General features: G+C 33.1%; 1 protein-coding gene across 8 annotated transcripts in view; it reads right to left on the bottom strand.

The window, feature by feature from the left end:
* EML5 (EMAP like 5) overlaps positions 1 to 23,477 on the bottom strand; it is a 200,746-nt gene that overhangs the window by 150,927 nt on the left and 26,342 nt on the right. For all 8 annotated transcript variants that reach the window (XM_031952379.1, XM_031952380.1, XM_031952381.1 and 5 more), the window contains 6 exons: positions 22,011 to 22,109; positions 20,347 to 20,415; positions 18,316 to 18,501; positions 16,170 to 16,305; positions 11,578 to 11,779; positions 6,755 to 6,892 (listed from right to left, as the gene is read on the bottom strand). In XM_031952379.1, the coding sequence (XP_031808239.1) occupies positions 6,755 to 6,892; positions 11,578 to 11,779; positions 16,170 to 16,305; positions 18,316 to 18,501; positions 20,347 to 20,415; positions 22,011 to 22,109 (830 nt within the window). The remainder of the gene's footprint in view (positions 1 to 6,754; positions 6,893 to 11,577; positions 11,780 to 16,169; positions 16,306 to 18,315; positions 18,502 to 20,346; positions 20,416 to 22,010; positions 22,110 to 23,477) is intronic.

Below are 23,477 nucleotides of genomic sequence, written 5' to 3'. Positions count from 1 at the left end.
CCTTAGGGACACCCATGTTTAAAAAAAGTAATCAGGAGGAAGATTCAACAAAAGAGACAGAACAGTCAAGAGAGGTGGAAGGAGAACTTGTAGCTAGTGTTGTCCCAAAAACATAGGAGAGTACCAAGGAGGAGAGCATCATCAACAGCATGAAAAACTACAGAGAGGTCAAGGAAAATGAGAATTGAAAAAAATACTGGCTTTATTAACTAAGAGATTATTAATAACTTTGAAGAAAATCATTTCAACAGAACAATGTTGTAATCTTTACAAACTATTAAGTCATTAGAGTTGATAGAGACAATAATTATCTAATTTAGCATGGTTCAGTATGATTGATCTGATCCTACAAGGAGATGTTATGGGCCAGAACTTGAAACAAGGTACTAAGTACAACTGATAGAAACCATGCTTGTGTTCACACCTTTAGAGAGTTCATATAAGCAAAAAATATTTAAGTACTCATTGGAGTTCACATGTTTGGGAGATTTCGGGGTTTAGTATGAGATATCCAAATTTACACCTCCCTTGAAGTTCTTAGGGCCATCATTTCCAAAATATATAGAGAATTAACTCTAATTTATAAAAAATCAAGCCATTCTCCAATTGAAAAATGGTCAAAGGATATGAACAGACAACTCTCAGATGAAGAAATTGAAACTATTTCTAGTCATATGAAAAGATGCTCCAATTAATTATTAATCAGAGAAATGCAAATTAAGACAACTCTAAGATACCACTACACACCTGTCAGATTGGCTAAGATGACAGGAAAAAATAATGATGATTGTTGGAGGGGATGCGGGAAAACTGGGACATTGATGCATTGTTGGTGGAGTTGTGAACGAATCCAACCATTTTGGAGAGTAGTTTGGAACTATGCTCAAAAAGTTATCAAACTGTGCATACCCTTTGATCCAGCAGTGTTACTACTGGGATTATATCCCAAAGAGATTATAAAGAAGGGAAAGGGACCTGTATGTGCACGAATGTTTGTGGCAGCCCTTTTTGTAGTGGCTAGAAACTGGAAACTGAATGGATGTCCATCAGTTGGAGAATGGCTGAATAAATTGTGGTATATGAATATTATGGAATATTATTGTTCTGTAAGAAATGACCAACAGGATGATTTCAGAAAGGCCTGGAGAGACTTACGCGAACTGATGCTGAATGAAATGAGCAGGACCAGGAGATGACCAGTTTGTGATGGACCTAGCCATCCTCAGCAATGAGATCAACCAAATCATTTCCAATGGAGCAGTAATGAACTAAACCAGCTACACCCAGAGAAAGAATTCTGGGAGATGACTAAAAACCATTACATTGAATTCCCAATTCCCATATTTATGCCCACCTGCATTTTTGATTTCCTTCACAAGCTAATTGTACAATATTTCAGAGTCTGATTTTTTTTGTACAGCAAAATAACGGTTTGGTCATGTATACTTATTGTGTATCTAATTTTATATTTAAATATATTTAACATCTACTGGTCATCCTGCCATCTGGGGGAGGGGGTGGGGAGTAAGAGGTGAAAAATTGGAACAAGAGGTTTGGCAATTGTTAATGCTGTAAAGTTACCCATATATATGACCTGTAAATAAAAGGCTATTAAATAAAAAAAAAAAGTTCTTAGGGCCAGAGAGCACACTGGGAGATATCCCACAATCCCACTCTTGGAGAAGGAGCATAGAGCTTCAGGGAGCCAGTCAAGGAGAGTTACTTCGCAACACTGACTGGGATTGGAGAGGAACACTCTGGGAGGAAGCCCACAAGCCCTCTTTCCGAGGCAAGAGAGATTCATTTTCATCTTCCACCTTGGTGCTGGATGGAAGCAGAAGGAACAGAGGCAGAAGCAAAAGACAAAGCTGCAAAATCTCTTAGAATCAAGGAGAGAGAGAGAGAGGCCTCTAAGAAAACTAACTGCACCATATTGGAGACAATAAAAGATCTGAACTTTTATCACCTGGCTGCGTTTGGGTGATTTTTACTTTCAACTGAAACTAAGGCCACCTCCAGAAAACTTCCCTGAGTAACCTCTCTCCCAGAGAGAACCATTATTATTATATTTATAAAGAAGAAAAACATTACAGAACAAGAAGATTGGAAGCCAGATTGTAAGGCATGAGGGAAAGGGGAGTTATGAGATATTTGAAAAGAGATGAAAAGGTTTAGAAGAGCTATAATGGATAGTGAGACAGTGTGTTGAAAAGAGACATACGGTGGTAGTACCCAACAGCAGTTGAAGGTATAGTGAAGTTTATAGTGAAACTAGTTAGAATAATTATGTGATTTTCTCTATTTTCATTCAGCAGCATATGTGTAGGAGTGGATGGTGGGTGTAATCCTTGAGGCTTAGGTGGGTGTAATCAGTCAAATAATAAGGACATTAAGAATTCAAGAGAAAAGAACAGTATAGAGTTGAATTAAGAGAGAAGGAAAGAGTGGCCTATATAGAGAAGAGATCCTGGGAAAGATAAAAATAAAATAGTTAAAAAATAAAATACTAAAAATAAAAAATAAAAATAGTTAAAGAGATTGGGGGTCACAATGTGACTGAAGAATAGGGTTATATAAGAGAAGACAGAAAGATAGGTTAAAAAAAACCCAATGGATTATGGCTGGATAAAGGAATTTCTTGAACTCTTGAAGATGGAGATGGTATATTAGTGGGTAATAGCAAGATCAACGATATGACCAATTTCAAGCGTAGTTGAAGTCGGTGGATAAGTAGAATAGTTTGTGACAAGTGAGGAGGTTGAGGAAATGCATGGTTAGGATGTTGAGGAAATGAATGGTTAGGATGTTGGGGGGGGGGTTGATATAAATGTTGAAGATTCCTATTGTGAGGGCAAGAGTTAAGGAGGAGAAAGAAATTGTAAGCCAGGTATCAAATTTGCTTCAGAAGGAAAGGGAATGCCTTGCAGATCTGTAGAAAATGGCTAGTAGAATTCTGACTGGCTATGAATAGCTTGAACTTCAAAAAAAGAGAAATGATAGAAGGGGAAAGCCTAAAGGGCAGTATGCAGCAACTCTCCCACCTCTTATCAATGAGCCAAAGAGAATGAGCAAAAGAACACCTAATACTAGAAGAATGGCCAGAGAGACTGTCATCAGGGAAAAACCAGGTTTTAATAAGAGCTAGCCATGAGTGGGAGAGAAGCAGATTAAAGAAAGGGAAATGGCATAGTGGAAGAACTGGTAATATTTGGTCAAAACTTTGGGGTAGAGGGGTTGAAGAGGATGGGAAATGAGAAATCAAGGTCATGAAGAATGGGCAATAGAGTTTGGATAATGATCTCCAGGAGTTTAGAGTCATATTCATGCTGATTTCTCTCCTGCTTCCATGTTTGATTTCCTAGATTTTTTTTTTTTAACTTCTCTGCAGCAGCCTTCTGATCTTAGTGATGCCACTATTCCTGCAGTCATCTCCTCTAATTGGTTAAGTTCCTGCCTGGGATCACCATCTGATGGAATGGTTAGGCCATGCATATATACTTTTCTACAGATTTACCATCTTCTCCAATATAGTTCCCTGCTCTCTACCCTATACCACCTGCCTTCTAGATCTCTTTTGTGTGCTACCCTCCCCCATTAAAAATACATGCTCCTTGAGAATAGTTTGTCTTGAAGAAATTAAAACCATCTATAATATAAAAGGCTCTAATACACTATTTTTCACAGAAAGGAAATTAAGACAACTCTGAGGTACCACTCCACATCTCTCAGAATGGCTAAGATGACAGGAAAAGATAATGACGAATATTGGAGGTGATGTGGGAAAACTGGGACACTGATACATTGTTGGTAGAGCTGTGAATTGGTTCAAAAATTCTGGAGAGCGATTTGGAACTATCCTTAAAGGGTTAACAAACAGTGTATACCTTTTGACCCAGTAGTGTTTCTACTGGGCCTGTGTTCCAAAGAGATCTTAAAGGAGGAAAAGGACCTGTATGTGCAAAAATGTTTGTGGCAGCCCTTTTTGTAGTGGCTAGAAACTGGAAACTGAGTGGATGTTCATCAGTTGGAGAATGATTGAACAAGCTGTGGTATATGAATATTATGGAATATTATTGTTCTGTAAGAAATGATCAGCAGGATGATTTTAGAGAGGCCTGGAGAGACTTACATGAACTGATGCTGAGTGAAGTGAGTAGCACCAAAAGAACCACAAGATTACATGATGATTAACTGTACTGGACATGGCTCTTTTCAACAATGAAGTTATTCAGGCCAATTCCAATAGACTTGTGATGGAGAGCCATCTGCATCCAGAGAGAAGACTGTGGGAACCATATGTGTTTCACAACATAGTATTTTCAATCTTTTATAATGCCATTTGCTCGCTTTTTGTTTTCTCTCATTTTTTTTTCTTTTTGATCTGACTTTTCTTGTGCAGCATAATAAATGTGGAAATGTGTAGAAGAATTGTTCATGTTTAACATATATAGAATTACTTGCTGTCCATGGAGGAGGGAGAAAAAATTGGAACACAAGGTTTTGCAAGGGTGAATGTTGAAAACTATCTTTGCATATATTAAAAATAAAAGGCTATTTAAAAAGAGAATAGTTTGTCTTTTTTACTTACAATTACATATCCTACATTTAGCTAATACTTGACACATCCAGCTATCTATCTAATCTGATCAGCAAATAAGAGATGTATCATTCACCACAATTTGAAGCCTTTACACCTTAATAAAGCTGTTTAAAGTTTAGGTTTCACTGTCATAATCTTCAAGAATCCAAGACACCACTACACCACAATGAAATACCAGAAGACTTTAGTGTTTTTACACATATGTATGCACACAGATATATGAAGTCTGGAAAGACCACTGGTCAGATTCATTATGGAATGTCTTACATTTTTTAGGTCTTCCCTCTTTCATGCCTCTTTTCTCCTTCCCTGGAATCATATGATTGGTTATGTTCCATTCTATGATTTTGCTAGCCATTCTGTATCCATTCCCACAAAGATTATTTAAAGAACACTATACTCTATGACTCCAGCTCTACATAGAAAGCAGAGAGAAAGCAAGAAGCAGCTATGATCAGGTAAGTCTGTATTGAAATTTAAGTTATAGCAAAAAAGTGTTATGTACATATGTCTTTGAGAATGTTACTGGATTACTTTGAATGGCTATCTATCTGGCTGCATGTCATAGCAGATTATTTATTTTTTAAGTGAAGATGGTTTTACACCAATCTCACAATGCATTGGATTTCAGTAGAGATGTATTATAGTGTTCTGGGACTTGATATAATTAGAACAATGTCACCTGTGAAAAGTGGCATTTGGAAAATTTCTTTTTCACACTAACACCTCATTCTGTCATGGAGACTGCAACAGAATCTTTTTCATGACAATAGCATACACCGTAAATATTTCTCACTATTTTAAACCTTACTTAACATCAAAACTCAGCAGATCAGTAAACAGAATAAACAAGTCTTTGGATCATATGCCTTGAAGGATCTTAGGTAATTTATACATGTGCAGAAGACATTAAAGAACAGGCCTAAAGGCTGGATTTTGTTTCACCAACTCATTTTTTTTTTTTTTTTTTTTTAGGAATCAATAAACATCAGACAAAATGGGATATTAATATTCCTTCTCTCACTTGAGGTACTTGCTTGAAGAGTTATGGGTTAAGACAAAATAAATAAAAGGAAATACTGCTTATTATAAGTAATCAACTTATGGGACTCATGATAAGCAAAAGTCAGAATAATATAAAAACTTTTAGAATATCTATGAATAAAAATAATAGTGAAATAATGATAATTTATATTTAAATAGAAGTTACAAAGCACTTCATATATCTTTTTTCTCATTTGATCACAACAACCCACTGAGATAGCTAGTATAGCTAATTAATTCCTATGGACCATACTGTCCATTGGGTTTTCTTGGCAGAGATACAGAAGCAACTGTCAACTGGATACTATTTCTCAAGTTATTTTGTTTTCTGACTGTTACTCAGTGCTAGCTAGAATTCAAAAAAAGACATTAATCTTATTCAAATAAAGAAATATTTTATTTTTTTAAAAAAGATACTGAAGCAGATTAAGGCAGAAGTTAAGTAACTGACTTAGTTAATTTTGTGATCTAGTTGTCCTGGCATACTATGACCATTCTTCCAAAATTTATTCTTTAGTACCTTATACTTTTAGTCAAATGGCAAACACACATCAGGCTAAAAATAGCTCTGGTTAAGTTTTCAGTGAAATGATAGAAGTACCAACAAACAATATATGTGTTTGAAACTATAAACATGAACTTAGCTTCACTGGGTAGAAATGTGTCTGTTTGGTCAAAGAACATAAAAATTTAAACAAGCTAAATAAAATATTGTTAGATATAATCACTTTCTGACTATCTGTAATATTCTATTATATATAAACGACCAATAAGAGAAACATGCAAAGGCCAGTGGTTAGGTTAAACAAAAAGCATAGATAAACATAATTATCATATAAAACATACACAGTCATATAGGAATGCCAAATATCCTTTTTTAGTTTATAATACAAAAGTTTGCTTTTCTTTTCCAGGGTAGAGAAACTGGCTGAGTGAAAATCAGTACTAACATATAATGTTTCACTTACTTTGCTAATATAAACACAAAAAAAGAATAACATTCAGTTTAAGTTTATGAATTATTTAAAAGCTAAGTTTTTTAACATTCAATAAAGTTAATTCTAATTTTAAACTATTAGAAAATTTTATATAATTATCTTATTGACATACCTTACTCGAAGTACAGTCAAAGAACCATCCTTCATTCCAAGGGCAAGATGAATTCCATCTATACTAACAGCTGCACAACGAATTGGTTCCTCCATATTACATCTTGCTATTAATGCATGATCTATTAGGCTCCATATCCTACAAGAAATATTCAATTAACTAAAATACACACATCTAAAAAAGTATTAAATCTTCAATAAAGGACAATAATTTGATTTCATTTAAATAAAGAAATTAATATAACATTTTACAAATAACTATATTATTTAGCAATGGAATCTTTTTTAAAATAAGATTTGTAAAATCATAATTAAATTCTTCTCTGCTAGAAGCACATTTAAAACAACTGATAAGTATGCAATCAATTCCTTTATAGTAACATTACCACACTGACTTGGTCCTAACTATATTAAATTAGTAAGTTGAAATTTTCTATTTTAACTGAAATTTTTATATTTAAAGCTCACATAAATGATGGTGCCATCTCATGAAAGTATGATTTAAGACCAATACATGACCACAAACTTTTGGTGTACTACATATTGACAGTTTAATATGTATTTGGCTAGATAATAGTCTAAGACAACATGGCACTATTGAACAATAGTGTCTGATGTTTTATGCAAACATACAAGTGTTGATGAAAATACGTTAAACAATTTTCAAGGATTTCTTTTTCTTTTTTTTTTTTTTTTTAATATCATTACTGTTAATAGTTGAGTTTCCACAAGATATTGCAGTTTCAAGGTAGTAGAAGATAATACCACAGACCAATTAAGCTTTCAGAAATAAAAACAAGCCGAACTTCAAAGTTCCTGATAAAGGGGGCCATGCTAAAAACTGGTTTAAACCAGCCAGGTCAATGACCAGGAGGTGGTTTTTCTTCATTGAGCTTGCTTAATAGGCTCATTGTGTATTATCTGACACAGCCCAAGAGTGGAGATAATTCCCATTTTTGAACATGGGAATGTTCAAATTGTTCAGGGTCGATTTAAGATTAGGGAGGAGGAACATAGCAACATACTGGCAGATAAGGAAGACTGTAAACCATGACTATTAGTACTTAAGGCTATGTTTTTTTTTCTATAACATATACAGAATCACAGAAATCCACATGACAGGGACAAGAGTTGAAAAGAATGAAACATCAATCAACAACCTAAGGGCAAAGAAAAATGGCAAGAGATCTGGGCAGGAAAGAAAAAGTTGTGAAGTGCAGACACTAAATTGAGGAGCTGACCCTAGGAAGCAGCTGGTGTGTGAGAAAGATCTGGTCATTTTAGAATTGTTGCATAAGCTTCAGGGTCGTATCGGCCCAAGAAATTGGTGGGACCTTGGGCTGCATGAAGAGATTATAGTCTTCTTTCCATTCTCACCTTCTTGCCCCTGCTGCAGCAGCAGCACCCTTCCCCGGGTACTTCTCTCTGGATTCTGACCCACTATTTTTTTCCAGAGCATTTCCCTACTTTTGTGCCCACTCACTCTCATACTTCCTGACTTGGAGTGTTCTCACAGATTCTATCGTGGACCTCTTTCTCTTCTCCCTATTGAGGATTAGCCTCATGGGTTATCATCTTGATAAAGATAATTCACATATCTACCTACACATGCAGTCTCAGCCTCTCACTCAAGATTTAGACCCTTCCCATCAACTATCTACTGAAAATTAACATTGGATGCCCCAAGAGACAGCTCAAACACACACATGTCCACAACAGAATTCATCATCATTCCTACTCTTACTTTCCTCTCGTCAAAGGCTTCCCATTCCTGTTGGAGGTACCACCACTAGTACAGTCTCAGACCCTCAGTGGGTCCCAATTCTTGACATTCACTCACTTCAGATATCCAACCAGCTGCCAATTTTCGCTGTTCCTCTGTACCATCTTCTGATCTAAAGCTTCTATCTAACCCCAAACTATCACTTTAGTCCAGGCCCTCGACATCTCTCATCCAGATCATCGTAAAGGCTTCCTTATTGGTCTCCCATTCTTAACTCTCTCCATAAGTGCCCATCCTACAAACCAAATTCAAAGGGATTTTTTTTAAAGCACACATCTAATGACCATGTCATAATTCTTCTACTCTTCTAGTGCAGTTTCTCTTTATGAAGAGATCTGGAGCAGCTCCCTTTAGTCTCTAGGATTTTGGCTTTGAAAGTCCTTTGCAACTTGGTCTCCTTTATCTCCAACCTCATTGCTCATTACCCTCCCTCTCATATGCTGAATTCCAGACAAAACAGTTTTATGTCTCATGTAAAAATACTGCACTTTCCCACTCTGTGTCTTTGCACTGCCCATAGTCCATACCCACAATGCACTTCCTCCTCATACCCTTCTCACAAAATTCCCTTCTTCTCTCAAGATGCAGATTTCAACCCTCACCTTTTACATAAAGTCTCTTTTAATATCTCAGTGATCATCTTCCAAGACTATTTTTAGCTAATACTATGAATTTATTGTTTATATTCACTTAAGTACTTGTCTCCTTTTAAAATGTAGTAATTTCTGGAAGACAGAAATTTTCCACAGGCTTCTCAAGCCCAACATATTCAAAACTAATTTCATTCCCCCTTTTCAGCCTCTATTAAATTTCCCAATCATTGTCAAGGGCACCATCATCCTGTCTTCAAGGATAGTTTATTTCAATTTGGATATGATTTATTTGCTCTTTAGCTTCTTTTAAATTTATTCATTTTTATTCCTCTTGCTGACACTTGTATTTTTGAGTTCCAAATAAGTCATTCTCCTTTAGTATCTGCTTTCGTAGAGAATCTCCATCACATGTTCTAAATTCTGCAACCTATTTTCTTTCTTTAATTCTTTACTGAGAAGTCTGATTTCCAACCAAATGCCTTCTTTTACACATTTTATTTCTCTTTGAAGTCATTCTGGAGTTTCATGCAGTTCCATGATTTTTAAGGAATCTGCATTTCTACTGCAGAGTTTTAATTCCTTTACTCATTTTTCCATGTCTTTATGAGACTCTCCGCTGGTTCATCAGATTGAGAAATAAATTTATACTTAAGTGTCTTTCTAGCACTGTTTACCTTTCAGTTCTTTTCTTATACTTCTAGTAGGTTGTTTTGGGTTTCTTGACTCATTTTTGGCTTTTTTCATTTTCACTGCTTCACAGACTTCTTGAGGTTGACATCTTTAATTTTCTCCACTTGGGAAATATTAAAAGTGAGTTGCATCCTTGCCTCTAATAAACGCCATACTGATAGCAGCTAAAGGGAAGGTCACCTTCTTCTCTAGATGAATCTGAATTCCTGCATTACCTGCCATTTTCATCAGCTGTTATAACTCTCCTTAGGGAAACTTGGAAGAATAAGTACCTTCTATCTCTTGTAGGGGGACATAGGAAAAGAATTTTAATGGTATAGGGGACCAAAAAAATCCACATTAGTTAGATCTTAAAACATAAACCTGTAAGGTTGCTCTAGCAGTGATGGGCATTGTTTTGAAATACTATCACACAATAGGATCTTTAAAACTATGTCAGATGTCAATATTGTTACATGAGACTTCTACTCATTAGCTTTAATTACCCTATGTCCCTATTTTTGAGCTTTCTAGGTTGGAAAATTTTGTAGGAAAAAACTATGCTGTGATTTTGTTGCTGATTATATCTCTAATTGCAAGGTTTTTAAAGAGCAAGCTTAAGGTCTAGGGTACTCATTTACTGAAGTGTCATGGGTCAAAAAAGGCAATTTGAATTAAAAACTAAGGTTGGGAGGCAGATTGTAGAAAGTGGCTTAATTAATTAATGGCTTTCCAATGCAACTGCACTTCACCTAGAAATCTTGAGCCCTCCAGCATCTAGATCAAATCAGACTGGACATGCCTTTATTTATATCCACCATTACCTGCGCTTCCTGAAAAGTGGAGGGCACAGGGTCTAAGTAAAAAAAAAAAAAATTGAGTCTGTTTGCATACTTAAAAGAAATAATAGATAAATCCAAAAAAATAAAGACACAGTCATTTTATAGGGGAAAAAAAGAAAAAAATATCAAGACTTAGGTAATTTTCCCCTTTCTTCTTATTTTAACCACCTAGAAAGATAAAAGATGTACTATAAAAGACAAAGGAAAACCCTTTATTCTTTTCTGAAGAGTAAAGAGTTAAGGCAAAGGGGAGTTGAGGCAATGAGTCTCTTGGTGGCTTACAGGCTGGCTAGTGAGAACAAAACAGACGCTATGGAAGCACTATAGACCCATGGTAACACTATCTTGGTGCCAATGCCTATGGAAATAGAGCAAGCACAGTAGGTAGAGTCCAATAAACTAAAGAGGTAAAGGCTACATCTAATTCTGTACATAAAGTTTTGGAAAGAGTGGTGAACATGATGTTCAATCAAATCCAAAACTCAAATTGGCAGTGAATGTAAGAGATATAATTTATATGCAAATATTAGGAGATAACTATATCTATTGCCATAACCAGAGGTTGATTTCACAGGACTGCTACTGACTCAATCAGATTATATTTATATGCTTATTACTATTAATTACTACTCAATGCTCAAATATTAAAGTGAATCTATGCCCTTAGTGATTTAGAAGTTTCCATTCCAACAGTGCTGATAACACTCCAGCCATGCTTACTCATCTTATTTGACCCTTGTTTGTGCTCTCTTTAATGTTCACAGTAAGAAAGAGCCTACCACTTAAAACCATATCTTTCAAAATTGTCCATTTTTAATCAGTATCTGTACATGTGTCAAATATAAACCATTGACATAACTCAGTAAGGTTGGAATTTTGTGTATATTCACAAAAACTAACCAAAAGATAATGTACAAATAATTTATAATTTGTTTACCTGACAGACCGATCATCACTTCCAGTCATAGCCAGAGGCTTAGTTGGGTGCACTGCCAAGGCCCAAAGTTCACCTTCACAGTGTCCCTGCATAATGAGGAAAGGCTTATTTCGTTCATGCACCACAATTTCAAAAATTTCACTATCTTGTGTTCCAACTAGGATATGATCTCCACGCCAACAAACACTCCTGACAGACAAACCTAGTGAAAAATAAAATTAATGTCATAATATATAGGTGGAGTAGGGAATTGCCTACATAAAATGATTTGAAATCCAACAGGAAAATCCATTCTCCCTACCAATCAAGGATACATTATTCTATCTGAATTTTTAACAACAGAGATTTATTTCTTTGAGTTAAAATTTTACCTTTTTAAGCATCTTCTCTTATAATGCAAAGACCCTTGGAAAAGGAAACAAATTAAGCTACCATCATTTACAACTGGGTATAAATCATTTTATTAAGTAATTTTTCCTTCTGACAGCTAAATGAAAAGGCACAAAGGATGAGTAGTTCTGATGGTGGAAAAAGGAATGAATAACTTTACAGCACAATACTTAGGAAAATATTCATCTCAATTCCATTTTAAAAAATCAAACACTTAATATTTATTTTACTAGGCATTGTATTATATGCTGGGAAAACAGATAAAAATGAAAATTTCTGTTCTCAAGGAGTTTAAATTCACTAAGACAAGATGAATACACAAATAAATTGAAAATATGGACAAAGTAAATGTAAACATAAAATATGAGTGGAGGTAGTATAAAAACAACTAGCATGATCAGGAAAGACTTCATGTGGGCGATTGTACTTGAGCTGAGTTTTAAAAGGAACAAGGATTTGCTGGGCAGAAACAGTGAGAATATAGAATATCATGTATAGGTAACAGCAAATAGGCCAGTTTGATTGGAAAAGAGAGTATGAGAGGGGGAATAACACAAAATCAGTCAAGAAAGATAAGCTGAAATCAGGATGCAAAAGATTTTAAATGACAAAGGAATTTGCATTTGTCTTAGAAACAGCAATGTCCAACGAAAGCATTTTGAACATGGTCTCTATGCAAGAGAGGCTGTAGAGAAGTGACAAAAAAGCAAGGAAACCAATTAGAGAAGGCAGAAGAAAATGCATGAAAAAAAGAGTAGAGGCAGGATCAACAAGACTTGGCAAATTACTAGATATGTAATACTCCGAAACAAAATTTAAAAGTAGTAAGAATAAAAATAGAAAAGTTGGAGAAAAATAAGAAAAAATTTAAATGAAAATTTTGACCAAGATCAACCTTTTGTGAATTTGCCACCAGAACACATTTTGGTACATTTTTATATGTCATATATACCATGTATTATCTATCTGAACTTTTATGTATCCTGGGATGAAAATGCATTCAATCTCTGAATTTTCCTAGTACACTAAATCTCTACAGTAGAACATAAGCTCCTTGAAAACAAACATTGTTTTTTATCTTTTTATTTCTAATGTATTACACTTAGGATGTGCTATACAACTCTTTCTTGAATTGCTAAAATTCTCCTTTACCGATCACTTCTATTTTTTTTTTATTTACTTATATACTGTGTTCCTTTAATACCTTTCTCATAACCTCCAGTGTGAACACTGGGAATAGAAACTGTATTCTCAAGTATCTTTCAGAGTGGACACTTCATGAAATTTGCTAAATTAATTACTAATCATGTGAAATTTAATAATGTGAAATATCAAGTCTTGACCTAAATTTAAAAAATCAACTGCATAAGTAATAAGATGTGGTTAGAAAGTAACCATGAAATATAATTATATAGAATTTCATCTATAGAGACCAAGTAAATGATCTTGAATTTGTAAAATTTGTTTTAATAAGATATAGTTTTATAGTGATTTATAGGTATTAGTCACAATCAATAAATAAGTATTTTAAAAATACTTACATGTCAAATACTGTGCTAGCTTCTGAGATACAAATACAACTGGGATATAAATACAACAAACAATATGAAATAAATGAAATAATATCTACTCACAAGAAGCTGACAGTAAACAGGAATAGTGAAGAAAAATATATATAGAAGAAATAAAGAGAGAATTAATATATACTGTAGTTAAATACAAGATAATTCAGGAAGAGAAACTTTAATATTTGTAAGCATGAGGAAAGGCTTCATTTGGAAAGTTGTGCTTGAACTGCTCTTAAATGAAGAGAGAGATTTTAGAAGGAAAAGATAAGGAGATTGAATTCCAGGTATGGGGGAAAAGAGTGCAAAAGCTAACAGAGATAGTAGAGTATCTATTGCATATGGAAAGCAGAGAGAAAGCTAATTTGGCTACCTCAAAGAGTACAGAAGGGTGAATAATACACAAGGACAAAGGAAAGATAAATTAGGACCAGATTGTGAATAGTTTTTCAAAGCTAAATTTGTGTTATGGATCTTTTTGGCAGACTGGTAAAGTCTATGGATAATGTCTCAGGATAATGTTTTTAAATAGATAAAACAAAAAAATTACAAAGGAATTCAATTATGTTGAAATACATTTATCAAAATATTAAAAATTTTTAAAATGTTCATGAACCTCAGGTTAAAAATCTCTGAACTAAATAGTGAAGTTCATATTTTATTCTCAGGATGGGAGGAAATCAGTGGAATTCACTGATTAACACAGAAACATGGTCAAATCTGCACCACATACTGTAATTAGGAGACTTGAAGGAAGAAGATCAATTAATTAGGAAGCCATTGGCAATGATCTAGATGAGTGAATATAAGGGTCTGAACTAAAGAGAATTAGATGAAAGTAGTGGAAAAGATAAAGCACGGAAGAGAGACTAGTCAATTGTTCAAATGCAGCAAGTAGGTTAAGAAGGATGACAACTGAGGAGAGATGTCTTATTGCCAATTAAAGGATGATGGATAACTAGCAGTTTCAGTAAAGTGATAAGGATGGAAATCATACGTAAAAAAAATTGAGAAGTGCAAGCAATGAGTATAAACAGTTTTTTTTTTTTTTTAAGAGTTTAGCTGAGAAAGAGGAGACAAAGAGGATGATAACTTGAGAAGGTGGTAATGTCTAGTAAAGATTCTTAAGAATAGAGGATATTTGGGCATGTCTTAAGGTGGCAGAGAAGGAACTAAGAAACAAGAAAGAAGACTGCAGAAGACCGAGTTTGCAATCTATGTCAAGAGATTGGAGGAAAGAAAGAGAAGGGGGATAATAATATCCAAGAAGGTTAGGGGATGAAAAGAAAAGGAAAGAGTTCAGTTGCCTCAATTTTCACAGAAGACCTCAAGATGGAGAGTGTGATGGGAAAGATAAGGGAGATTTCAATAAATAACCAAAAATTTGGAGTTGTCATGGCAGAGATATTGGAGTAGTTTGCCATTTTCTTTTCCAGCTCATTTGACTAAGAAAACTAAGGTAAACAGGGCTAAGTGATTTGCTTAGGATCACATAGCTTGTGTCTGAGACTAGATTTGAATTCAGGAGAATTGGTTTTTCTGACTTCAGATCAGCATTTTATTCAAGGCACCAGCTAGCTGCTTTGAGAAATCAATTAGACACACAAATTTCAATGATTTATAATGTTTTTATCTTTAAATGCCATTCCCTCTTTTCTTTACTTAATCTAATTAACCCTTAAAAGAGATTATAAAGTCTTTGCAGAGCACTCCAATCTCCTCTAACCTCCTTTACTACATCATTCATCTGACAATCATGTGCCAATTCATATTTCCTGCACTAAATTATTATTTATCTTAAATTGTCACCTCCCCCTTGATACATTTTTATGTTCTGCCTTTTTAATAAGACTAAGTTCTTTGAAGACACTGAGTACTTAGCACAATGCTTTGGACAGCATAGAAATTCAATAACTATTTACTGATTACTTTTCCATTTATGTAAGAGTAAGAAGCATTCTTTTATTGCAACAGTTTTTAAAATTAGAAAAGAAGAAATAATTTCCAATTACTGACTACAGTTTAAGGAACTAAATTTTAATGAAATTGATACCCTATAAAATATGATATAATTTATATAGAATATTTATTATGTGTTTTATATATATTATGTAATATATATAAAGAATATAATTTAAAAACAATTCTAAAATATGATTAAGTTCAGATAAAAAAAAAAGACTGAAATACACTTTGTCCAATCATTTTTAAAGAAAACTACTTCTCCAGTCTTTTTAAAAAATATATTTATTTTATTTATAGGTGTTCACTTGATATGATTGCATTCTATATTGCTATACTGCTTTTTTCTATAGTTCCATGATATTCCAATGTTCAAGACATTGGTTTACCTTAGCTTATCCATTACTTTGCTTGTAAGGAACAAAATGTTTTAATAAATGTAGATTCCTGATAAAAGTTTCTACAAGCTTTATTATTTGCACAGAATAGCTTTTTAAAAACACAATCAAACTAGAAACATTACAACAAAAAAATCTGATCTCAAATGAAATCAATTAAGTTTGCAACTAGAATGAAAGAAAATTTCAGTTTATACTACACATTTTTACTCATACAATTCTGTAGTCCATTAATTGATTACCTGATTATAACCCAATCACATTCACAGCTTTTTACCTTTGTATCCCTGGTCTGTTTCCCTGAGATCAATTACAGTAATTGGTTTAAAAGTTAAATCCCAGAGACGAATACAACCATCTCTGCCACCAGTAGCAAAGCCTTCCTCACATGCATTCATACTGAAAATTCCTGCCTATGGGGGAAAAAAGAAAACATCACTTAATAAACACTTTTTTATTGTTTCAACTGTGAAGGTAAAAAAAAAATATACTTACAATTGTGACATAATTTCATAAGAAGAAGGGAGAAGCAGCACGTCATAAAAAGACCCGAGTTCAAGTTCCCTGGACATACACTGGTGGTATCACCCAATCTCAGTGTATTCATCAACTAAAGCTATAGATTTCAATATGAAGGTGTCAACCTGTTTAAATTTTCACTACCTAAGTCAGAAAATTCTGAGCATACTTTTTCTTTTTATTATATTTTATAATAGAAATACTAATTTTTGTTTAAATTATCTGGTATATTACGTGGCAGAAAGCTTTTAGAAATATTGATTTATGGGTCTTTTAGCTATGGGAATTATTTCAAAAACAAGTGATAGGACAAAAATTAATTTTTCTAATTTCTTAAATTGAGTCAGTTACGAAAAACCCAAGAAATAGTGTGTATTAAGTATGAAAAATATATATTTACTTACATGAATTACTTAATAACTTTTTAACAATCAGATATGTGATTAGGACATTTCTTTCTTAAAACTCTCCTGTCATTTTAGAGATGACATAATTTTTCATTTGATTTCTCAGTTCCATTTTCAATAATTCAATGCCCTTTACTTATATTTCTAAGGCCAAATAATAGTATTCTTTTCACATGTTACATCTTTTCCTTAACAATTTCTCCCTTCCCAGTCAACTTTAATAATGAACAATTATCTTTCTTGCTCACTTTACTTTCACTTTTGATTATTTTCCAATGATACTTCACTTCCCTTTGCAAATAAGTATAAAAAAAAACAAAACCCTAGGTTGTCCTAAGGTCAATTTTTCCCCCCTCACTATATTAACACTAGTTTTCCATGTTTATTACTCCTCTCTTTGCCGAATCAACTTTGCATTTTCCCAGAAAAGTCAGAGAGAGAGGGGGGGGGGGGGGGGGGGGGGGAGGTAGGTTTGTTTATGCTAAGGCAATTGGGTTTAAGTGATTTGCCCAGGAAGTGTTAAGGGCTGAGGCCCAATTTGAACTCAGGTCCTCCTGACTTCAGGGCTGGTGTTCTATCCACTGCACCACCTAGCTGCCCTGTTTTGTCCCTATATTATGACTAGTTAGGCAAAAGAGAAGGTTGGGGAAGAGTGACAAGGTGGAGAAAGAGACATACATATGATGAAAGACAGAAACATAAGCAAAAAATAAAATAAAAGTACAAATTATATGATTTAAAGATGAATATAGAAACTATTATTACTAAGAGTTTTACATTATATCTTGGGTTGATTTGCACTTTGCTCAGATTCATTCATTATGTGAAAATTATAAAGGTAGATATTTTTAAATATTGTAGGGAATGATAAATTTTTTTCAATCTGCAAGGCTGAACTGAATGAATACTAACCTAAGATACTATATAACTTCACTTGAAATATATACGCACTCCAAGAACATACAAGATCCTGAGAACAAGACTACCATTCTCTTCCTTTCTCCTAGCCAAAGGAAAACGCATAAAGGCAAAGTTAAGAATACTTTTAGGTCAGTGTATATTTAAATAATGTAAAGGTAAAATGCAAATTTATTAAATCAAAATAGGTCTGATAGTAGCTCCAATATTCAACAGTATGCAAAGACATGTTCAAAGAAATGTCTGTTTGAACATTCTGATATTATAATATACCAGAAAAAGCCAATTCAAAAAAGCTTACATTTAAGGATAACAAGAAAGGGGATATCCAAACCTCAGCTTTCATCAGTATTAAGGAATTCCCAATGTAGAAAATCCCTCTTCAATAAAGAGAGGCAATTTTTCTTCAACTTAAATTTTAGAGTTTTACAGGGATTACTAAAAGGCAAAATGAACTATCTCAGGTACATGCCTAGTATATATCAGAGGCAGAATCTGAATTTAAGTCTATCTGAATCCAAAGCTGTCACTAGATCAGTCAGCATCCCAAATTGCAAATTATAGTAAAAATATACTTACTGTATGTGCTCCCTGTATTGTACGTATAAGATTGATTCCTTTCCATACATAGACATCCCCACTGAGGGCACCAGAATATGTTAATTCCTCTCTTGCACAGGCAAGGCACAGTATTGTCTGAAGATCACCGGCCTTACCAAAGACACCTCGCTTTGGAGTCAAAGAGTTTCCACACAAACTCCAGAACTATAAAGATATAGAACAAATGCAAATTAGAAAGTAATTTTTAGAAATTATATTTTACATAAATTTATATACAATTTATGAAGTATGTGCATGATGAAGGCTTGTTGAGAGGACTATAAGAAACAAGACTTAAGAAATTCTCCAATGCTATTGAAATATTGGATTAACCATTAATGTCAGTTTGTGTTCTGTACTCATTAGAATTGTTTGGGTCAAATTTTTCTTTATCTGTAAAACTAAGGCATTTGACTTTATAATCTCATTATAGGAAACTCTCAGGAAAGGAGTTTCCGCAGGTAGACTCTATGCCTGCAATTTAGTCTTAAAAGATTATCTACAGCACAGAGAAGTTAAGAGACTTGCCCAAGGTCACATAACCTTATGTCCTTCCAATCCTTTCTGACTTCAAGGTCAAATCTCTACCTACTATGCCATGTTATTCCTTTTTTTTTTTTTTTTTTTTTTAATGATTGGAAGATGTTTATAATGACCACAAATTGTAATTTTCTTATTTTGTATCCTTTATATATTAAACATTTAAGTATAAAATCCATACCAAACATTCCTATAAAAAAGGTTCCTGAATAAAGGTATAGATTATCCATCTAAATGAGAAACAAGAACAAAAAGAACGTTAGACAGAATTCATATAATCTAGAATTCTGTCTTAGTGACAAGAAGGTTCTATCCTAGATGTAGTTTTCTGGTTGAGCAGAGCCATTATTCCCAATTATAGGCTCCCTAAATTTTAAAATTCCTTTCCCTTGAAATCTTTAAAAACTTGTTAGAAGTAATCTGTGTAGTTCTTTTGCAAGCCAAGGAAACTATCTATAATCCTGATTTTTAAAAAATAATATAGGATTAGTAAATTTAATAAATAGCATACATAGAGGAAAACAGGAAAGAATGGAAAAGATCTGAAAGGATAAATAAAATTTAAACTTTAATTCTTACTGAAAAAATATTTACACAAAATCATATTCAAATTATAAAGAAAATAAATTATTCAATGGGCTTGTACATCTCAGTAAGAACTAGAAACCCTAAGATGCTTTCCTGATACTTCATACAAGTAAATAAATACATAAACAATAAAGTAAAATAAGCAAATAAATAAATTTTTTCCTGGGTTTTTTTTTTTTTTTTTTTTTTTTTTTTTGCCAGAAAATTGGGGTTAAGTGACTTGCCCAGGGTCTCAATACTAGGAGGCTCCATTTGAACTCCTAACTTTAAGACCAGTGCTCTATCCAGTGAGCCATCTAGATGCCCCTAAAATTTTCTCTTTAGTGGCACAATAAATTTATAAATTAGGAATTAAGCTTTTGACCTATGTGAAATACACAGAATATTAAAATAATGAATGATATTCATAAATTTACATTGAGGCTCAGAGAATATAAGTGATTATAAGTGATTCAATGTCAAACGATTGAGAGTTTACTGAATTTTGAGGCCAAAACTTACTCAAAATCTAAGATTCTTTTCTATTATAAGGGGAATCACAATAGAATCTGGCAAAAAAGAAAATAATAATAAGAGTAGATACTTAAGTGAATCCTGCAGGTCTCCGAGGTTCCCTGGAAATTAAGTTACATGCAGCTTTACCTTTAGTTGGAGGAAAAAGTTACCTCTAATTTTGACCTTAAGTTTCTCATAAACACTGGAACAACCACTGATAAGGGCATTAATATATGAAACGCAAATGTAAAATTCTAAAAATAAAAGTGAGGACTTTCATATTTCAAATGATTATCAAAATTTAAGCATCAGTATGAAATTTAATTTTTGGGAAAAAATAATAATGATATAAGTTGGATAGGAAAAAACAAAAAAGACACCGAGTACCTTAATATGTTTTACACCACAACTGACAAGTTTATTTGGTTGATACAAGTCCCAAGAAATATCAAATATCTGCAAATAAATAAGAATTGTCGTTAAACTCATCCTTTAATAACATTTCCAGCCTCATATTAAATATGATCCAAAGCTAAAACCCCATCTACCTTAATATTATGCTATCCATTAAAAACACCTAATTCCACCTTCAAAATTTGGAGTTACTATGACTGGTACAAATGATTTATTACTACACTAGACCTATGATTCTATTGGCACAAAACTTATCTCTACTAAAGGAGGGTGGATCGTATCTGTACCTTAGTCTTAAAGAGGTTAAGTGTTTTAGCCAGGGTCCCACAGTCAATATGTATCATAACATTGATTTAATAAACCTATGTCTTCTTGATTTTGAGATCAGCTCTTTATCCACATTACTTTACCTTTCCACACTGCATATTATTCATATAATTTTTATTTAAAGATAAAAAAATAAATTTTTTTTACAAAGTATGTCTCATCTCTTCCTAAAAATCTATGAATCTCTAAATGATTTATCCATTAATGAGAAGTATTTTAAATAAATAGCATATAGAAATAGCATATAGCATACAGAAAATACATAGTTCTAAAGAGAAATGGGTTTCTTAGAAAATAAATTTTATAAATATTTCCTTTTTTCTGCTCTTAACTATTTTATCTGTTTATTTGGCACACAACATCTTTACACATAATCTAAAAATGTTACTAACCAATACTAAAAAGCCCAAAATACTATATTCTTAAATAACAGGGAACTAAAAACTCACTTTAAAAACAATTTACAAATAATAGCCTATATTATAAAAATCAAAAATCAAAAGTATCTGAACGATCAACTGAGAAATAAAAGTTTAATATGGTCATTGTAAAACATCATTGAAGGTCACATCAGGTGTTTTTTGTTAATTTTTCATAGTGCTATAAGGAAGGATTAAGTTTGGGAGAGAAAGATGAATGTTTTCAGAAATTATTGGGATATTTAAAAAACTCAAGATACCAATAAAATTTATTATTTTAAGTAAGTGAAGTATATAAATTCTGTGGCAAGTATTTACTTCAAAGGCCTACAGCCTCAAAGCCTTCCAATAAAAGATCAGAGTAAGTATTTAATAAAACATGTAATCATGATTAAATTTTTTTTTTTTTAATCTGGACCTATGATTTCACTGTATAGGGAGCTCTAGGTGAGGAACTTCTCTATCTTCTCTCCAGCAATAACTGCTTTGTAGCCTAGCCTAGAGGCACTTAGATGTAAATGGTTTGCCCAGGATCACAGAGTCAGTTCTAATACATGTTTAAAATTTTCATGAACAATATGCTTTTCACCTAAAATTTCATTAAATATATCTATTTTGAGTTGCATTAAATTCAATTCATTACTCAATCTGGCATCAATGACCACAGACACATTCTTAGTCTCCTGAAATTTTATCTATATAGGTTTTTTCTCCAAAAGATCTTACACTTATCTAGCCCCAGTGTGAGAAATACACTTCTGTTCCAAAACTGTTTTTCCCATTTATTCTAAAATTAGATTTCTAATTAAAGAGTTTTATTCATTACAATAATGCTACAAAGAATAAAACTCAATGCCCCCCAAATCAAGAATTACATTGGAGAATACTTACTCTGTCTGTATGTCCAGGAGCCATAGATAACATTTTTCCTTTTTTCCAATCCCAAACACATATTGCATTTTTTGAATCCAGTCCAACAGATACTAAGCGCTGACCATTTTCAGTGAGTTAAAGAGAAAAATGAATAAAGTAATAGAAATATGTACATGGCAAACATTTTACATATGACTTTTTTATCCCAAAGAAATCAACTTTGGTCTTAAATGAATTGAATTGATATTATCATAATAAGTACTAATATTTATATGATACTTATGTGCCAGGCACTGTGCTTTACAATGATCTCATATAATCTTTACAACAACCCTTGAAGGTAGATATTATTATTATTCTATTTTTCAGATAAGGAAACTAAAGCAAAAAGAGATTAAGTGATTTGCCTAAGGCATACACCTATAAAGTGTCAGAGACCACACTTGAAGGTCTTCCTTCCTTAGACCTCTATGTGCACTTTCTACTATGTCACCTATTTTCCTTAACTACATTTTTCAAAGAAACTATTTTAAAAAATCTCCAATGTAGATATTTTAGAAAAGTTTTTATTTTAGATTGTTAAATGATATCATTTGAGAAAAATCAATTAGCACAGAGTAGTTTTAAAATTACTACTAATAATAACATTTACACATAATGAAAATATACATATTTGAGAAATACTATCAACTTTTAATCATCTATGTATTCATAAAAAAAAATCCTAAATGGAGGAGTTTTTTTTGAGAGGCAACAGAAGTTAAGTGAATGTCTAAGGACTAATTAAACTCAAATCTTCCTGACCCCGGGACCAACTGCTATTATCCCCCAAATGGATTTTTTAAATTTCCTTTTAACCATTTTTTCCCCCAATTTTCTTTCCTACTAAATCCAAGAGAAAGATTCTAACAAATAATTTCACAATGAAGAGTAAAATAGAAAAAACGTTGCTGCTTTCTCGCTTACAATTCCTGTGAATTCTCTGTTCAGATGCTCCCTATCTTCCCCAAAATATGCTGTTTTCTCCATTAGAATGAGTTCATGAAAGCAATGACTCTTTTTCTGTCCAGCATCCCTCACATAATAATCTTTTTAATTCATATTCTACAGAAGAAATAACAGCAAACTAATTCAAACCCTCTCCAGTCTATTATAACAAAATCTAAAATTTAATTAAAATTTTTTGTTGCATTTCATACAAGTCACATTTTTAAAATATCACCTTTAAAGTCTGTAAACTAGAATGACTGGTAATCATGATTTCCTAAACAATCCATATAATAAAAAGCCTATAGGACTTTACTCATTCATTAACCATTTATCAATAGGGGCAGCTAGGTGGTGCAATAGAAAGTACCAGCCCTGAAGTCAAATCTGGCCTCAGACACATAACATACTTCTTAGCTGTGTAACCCCTGGGCAAATCACTTTTTTTGCCTCAGCAAAATAAATAAATAAATGTAGATATCAAATCACAACAACTCA

This window comes from Sarcophilus harrisii, chromosome 2 (assembly GCF_902635505.1).
Source record: "Sarcophilus harrisii chromosome 2, mSarHar1.11, whole genome shotgun sequence".
NCBI classification, from domain to species: domain Eukaryota; kingdom Metazoa; phylum Chordata; class Mammalia; order Dasyuromorphia; family Dasyuridae; genus Sarcophilus; species Sarcophilus harrisii.
This window is presented reverse-complemented; position numbering and strand designations above follow the sequence as displayed.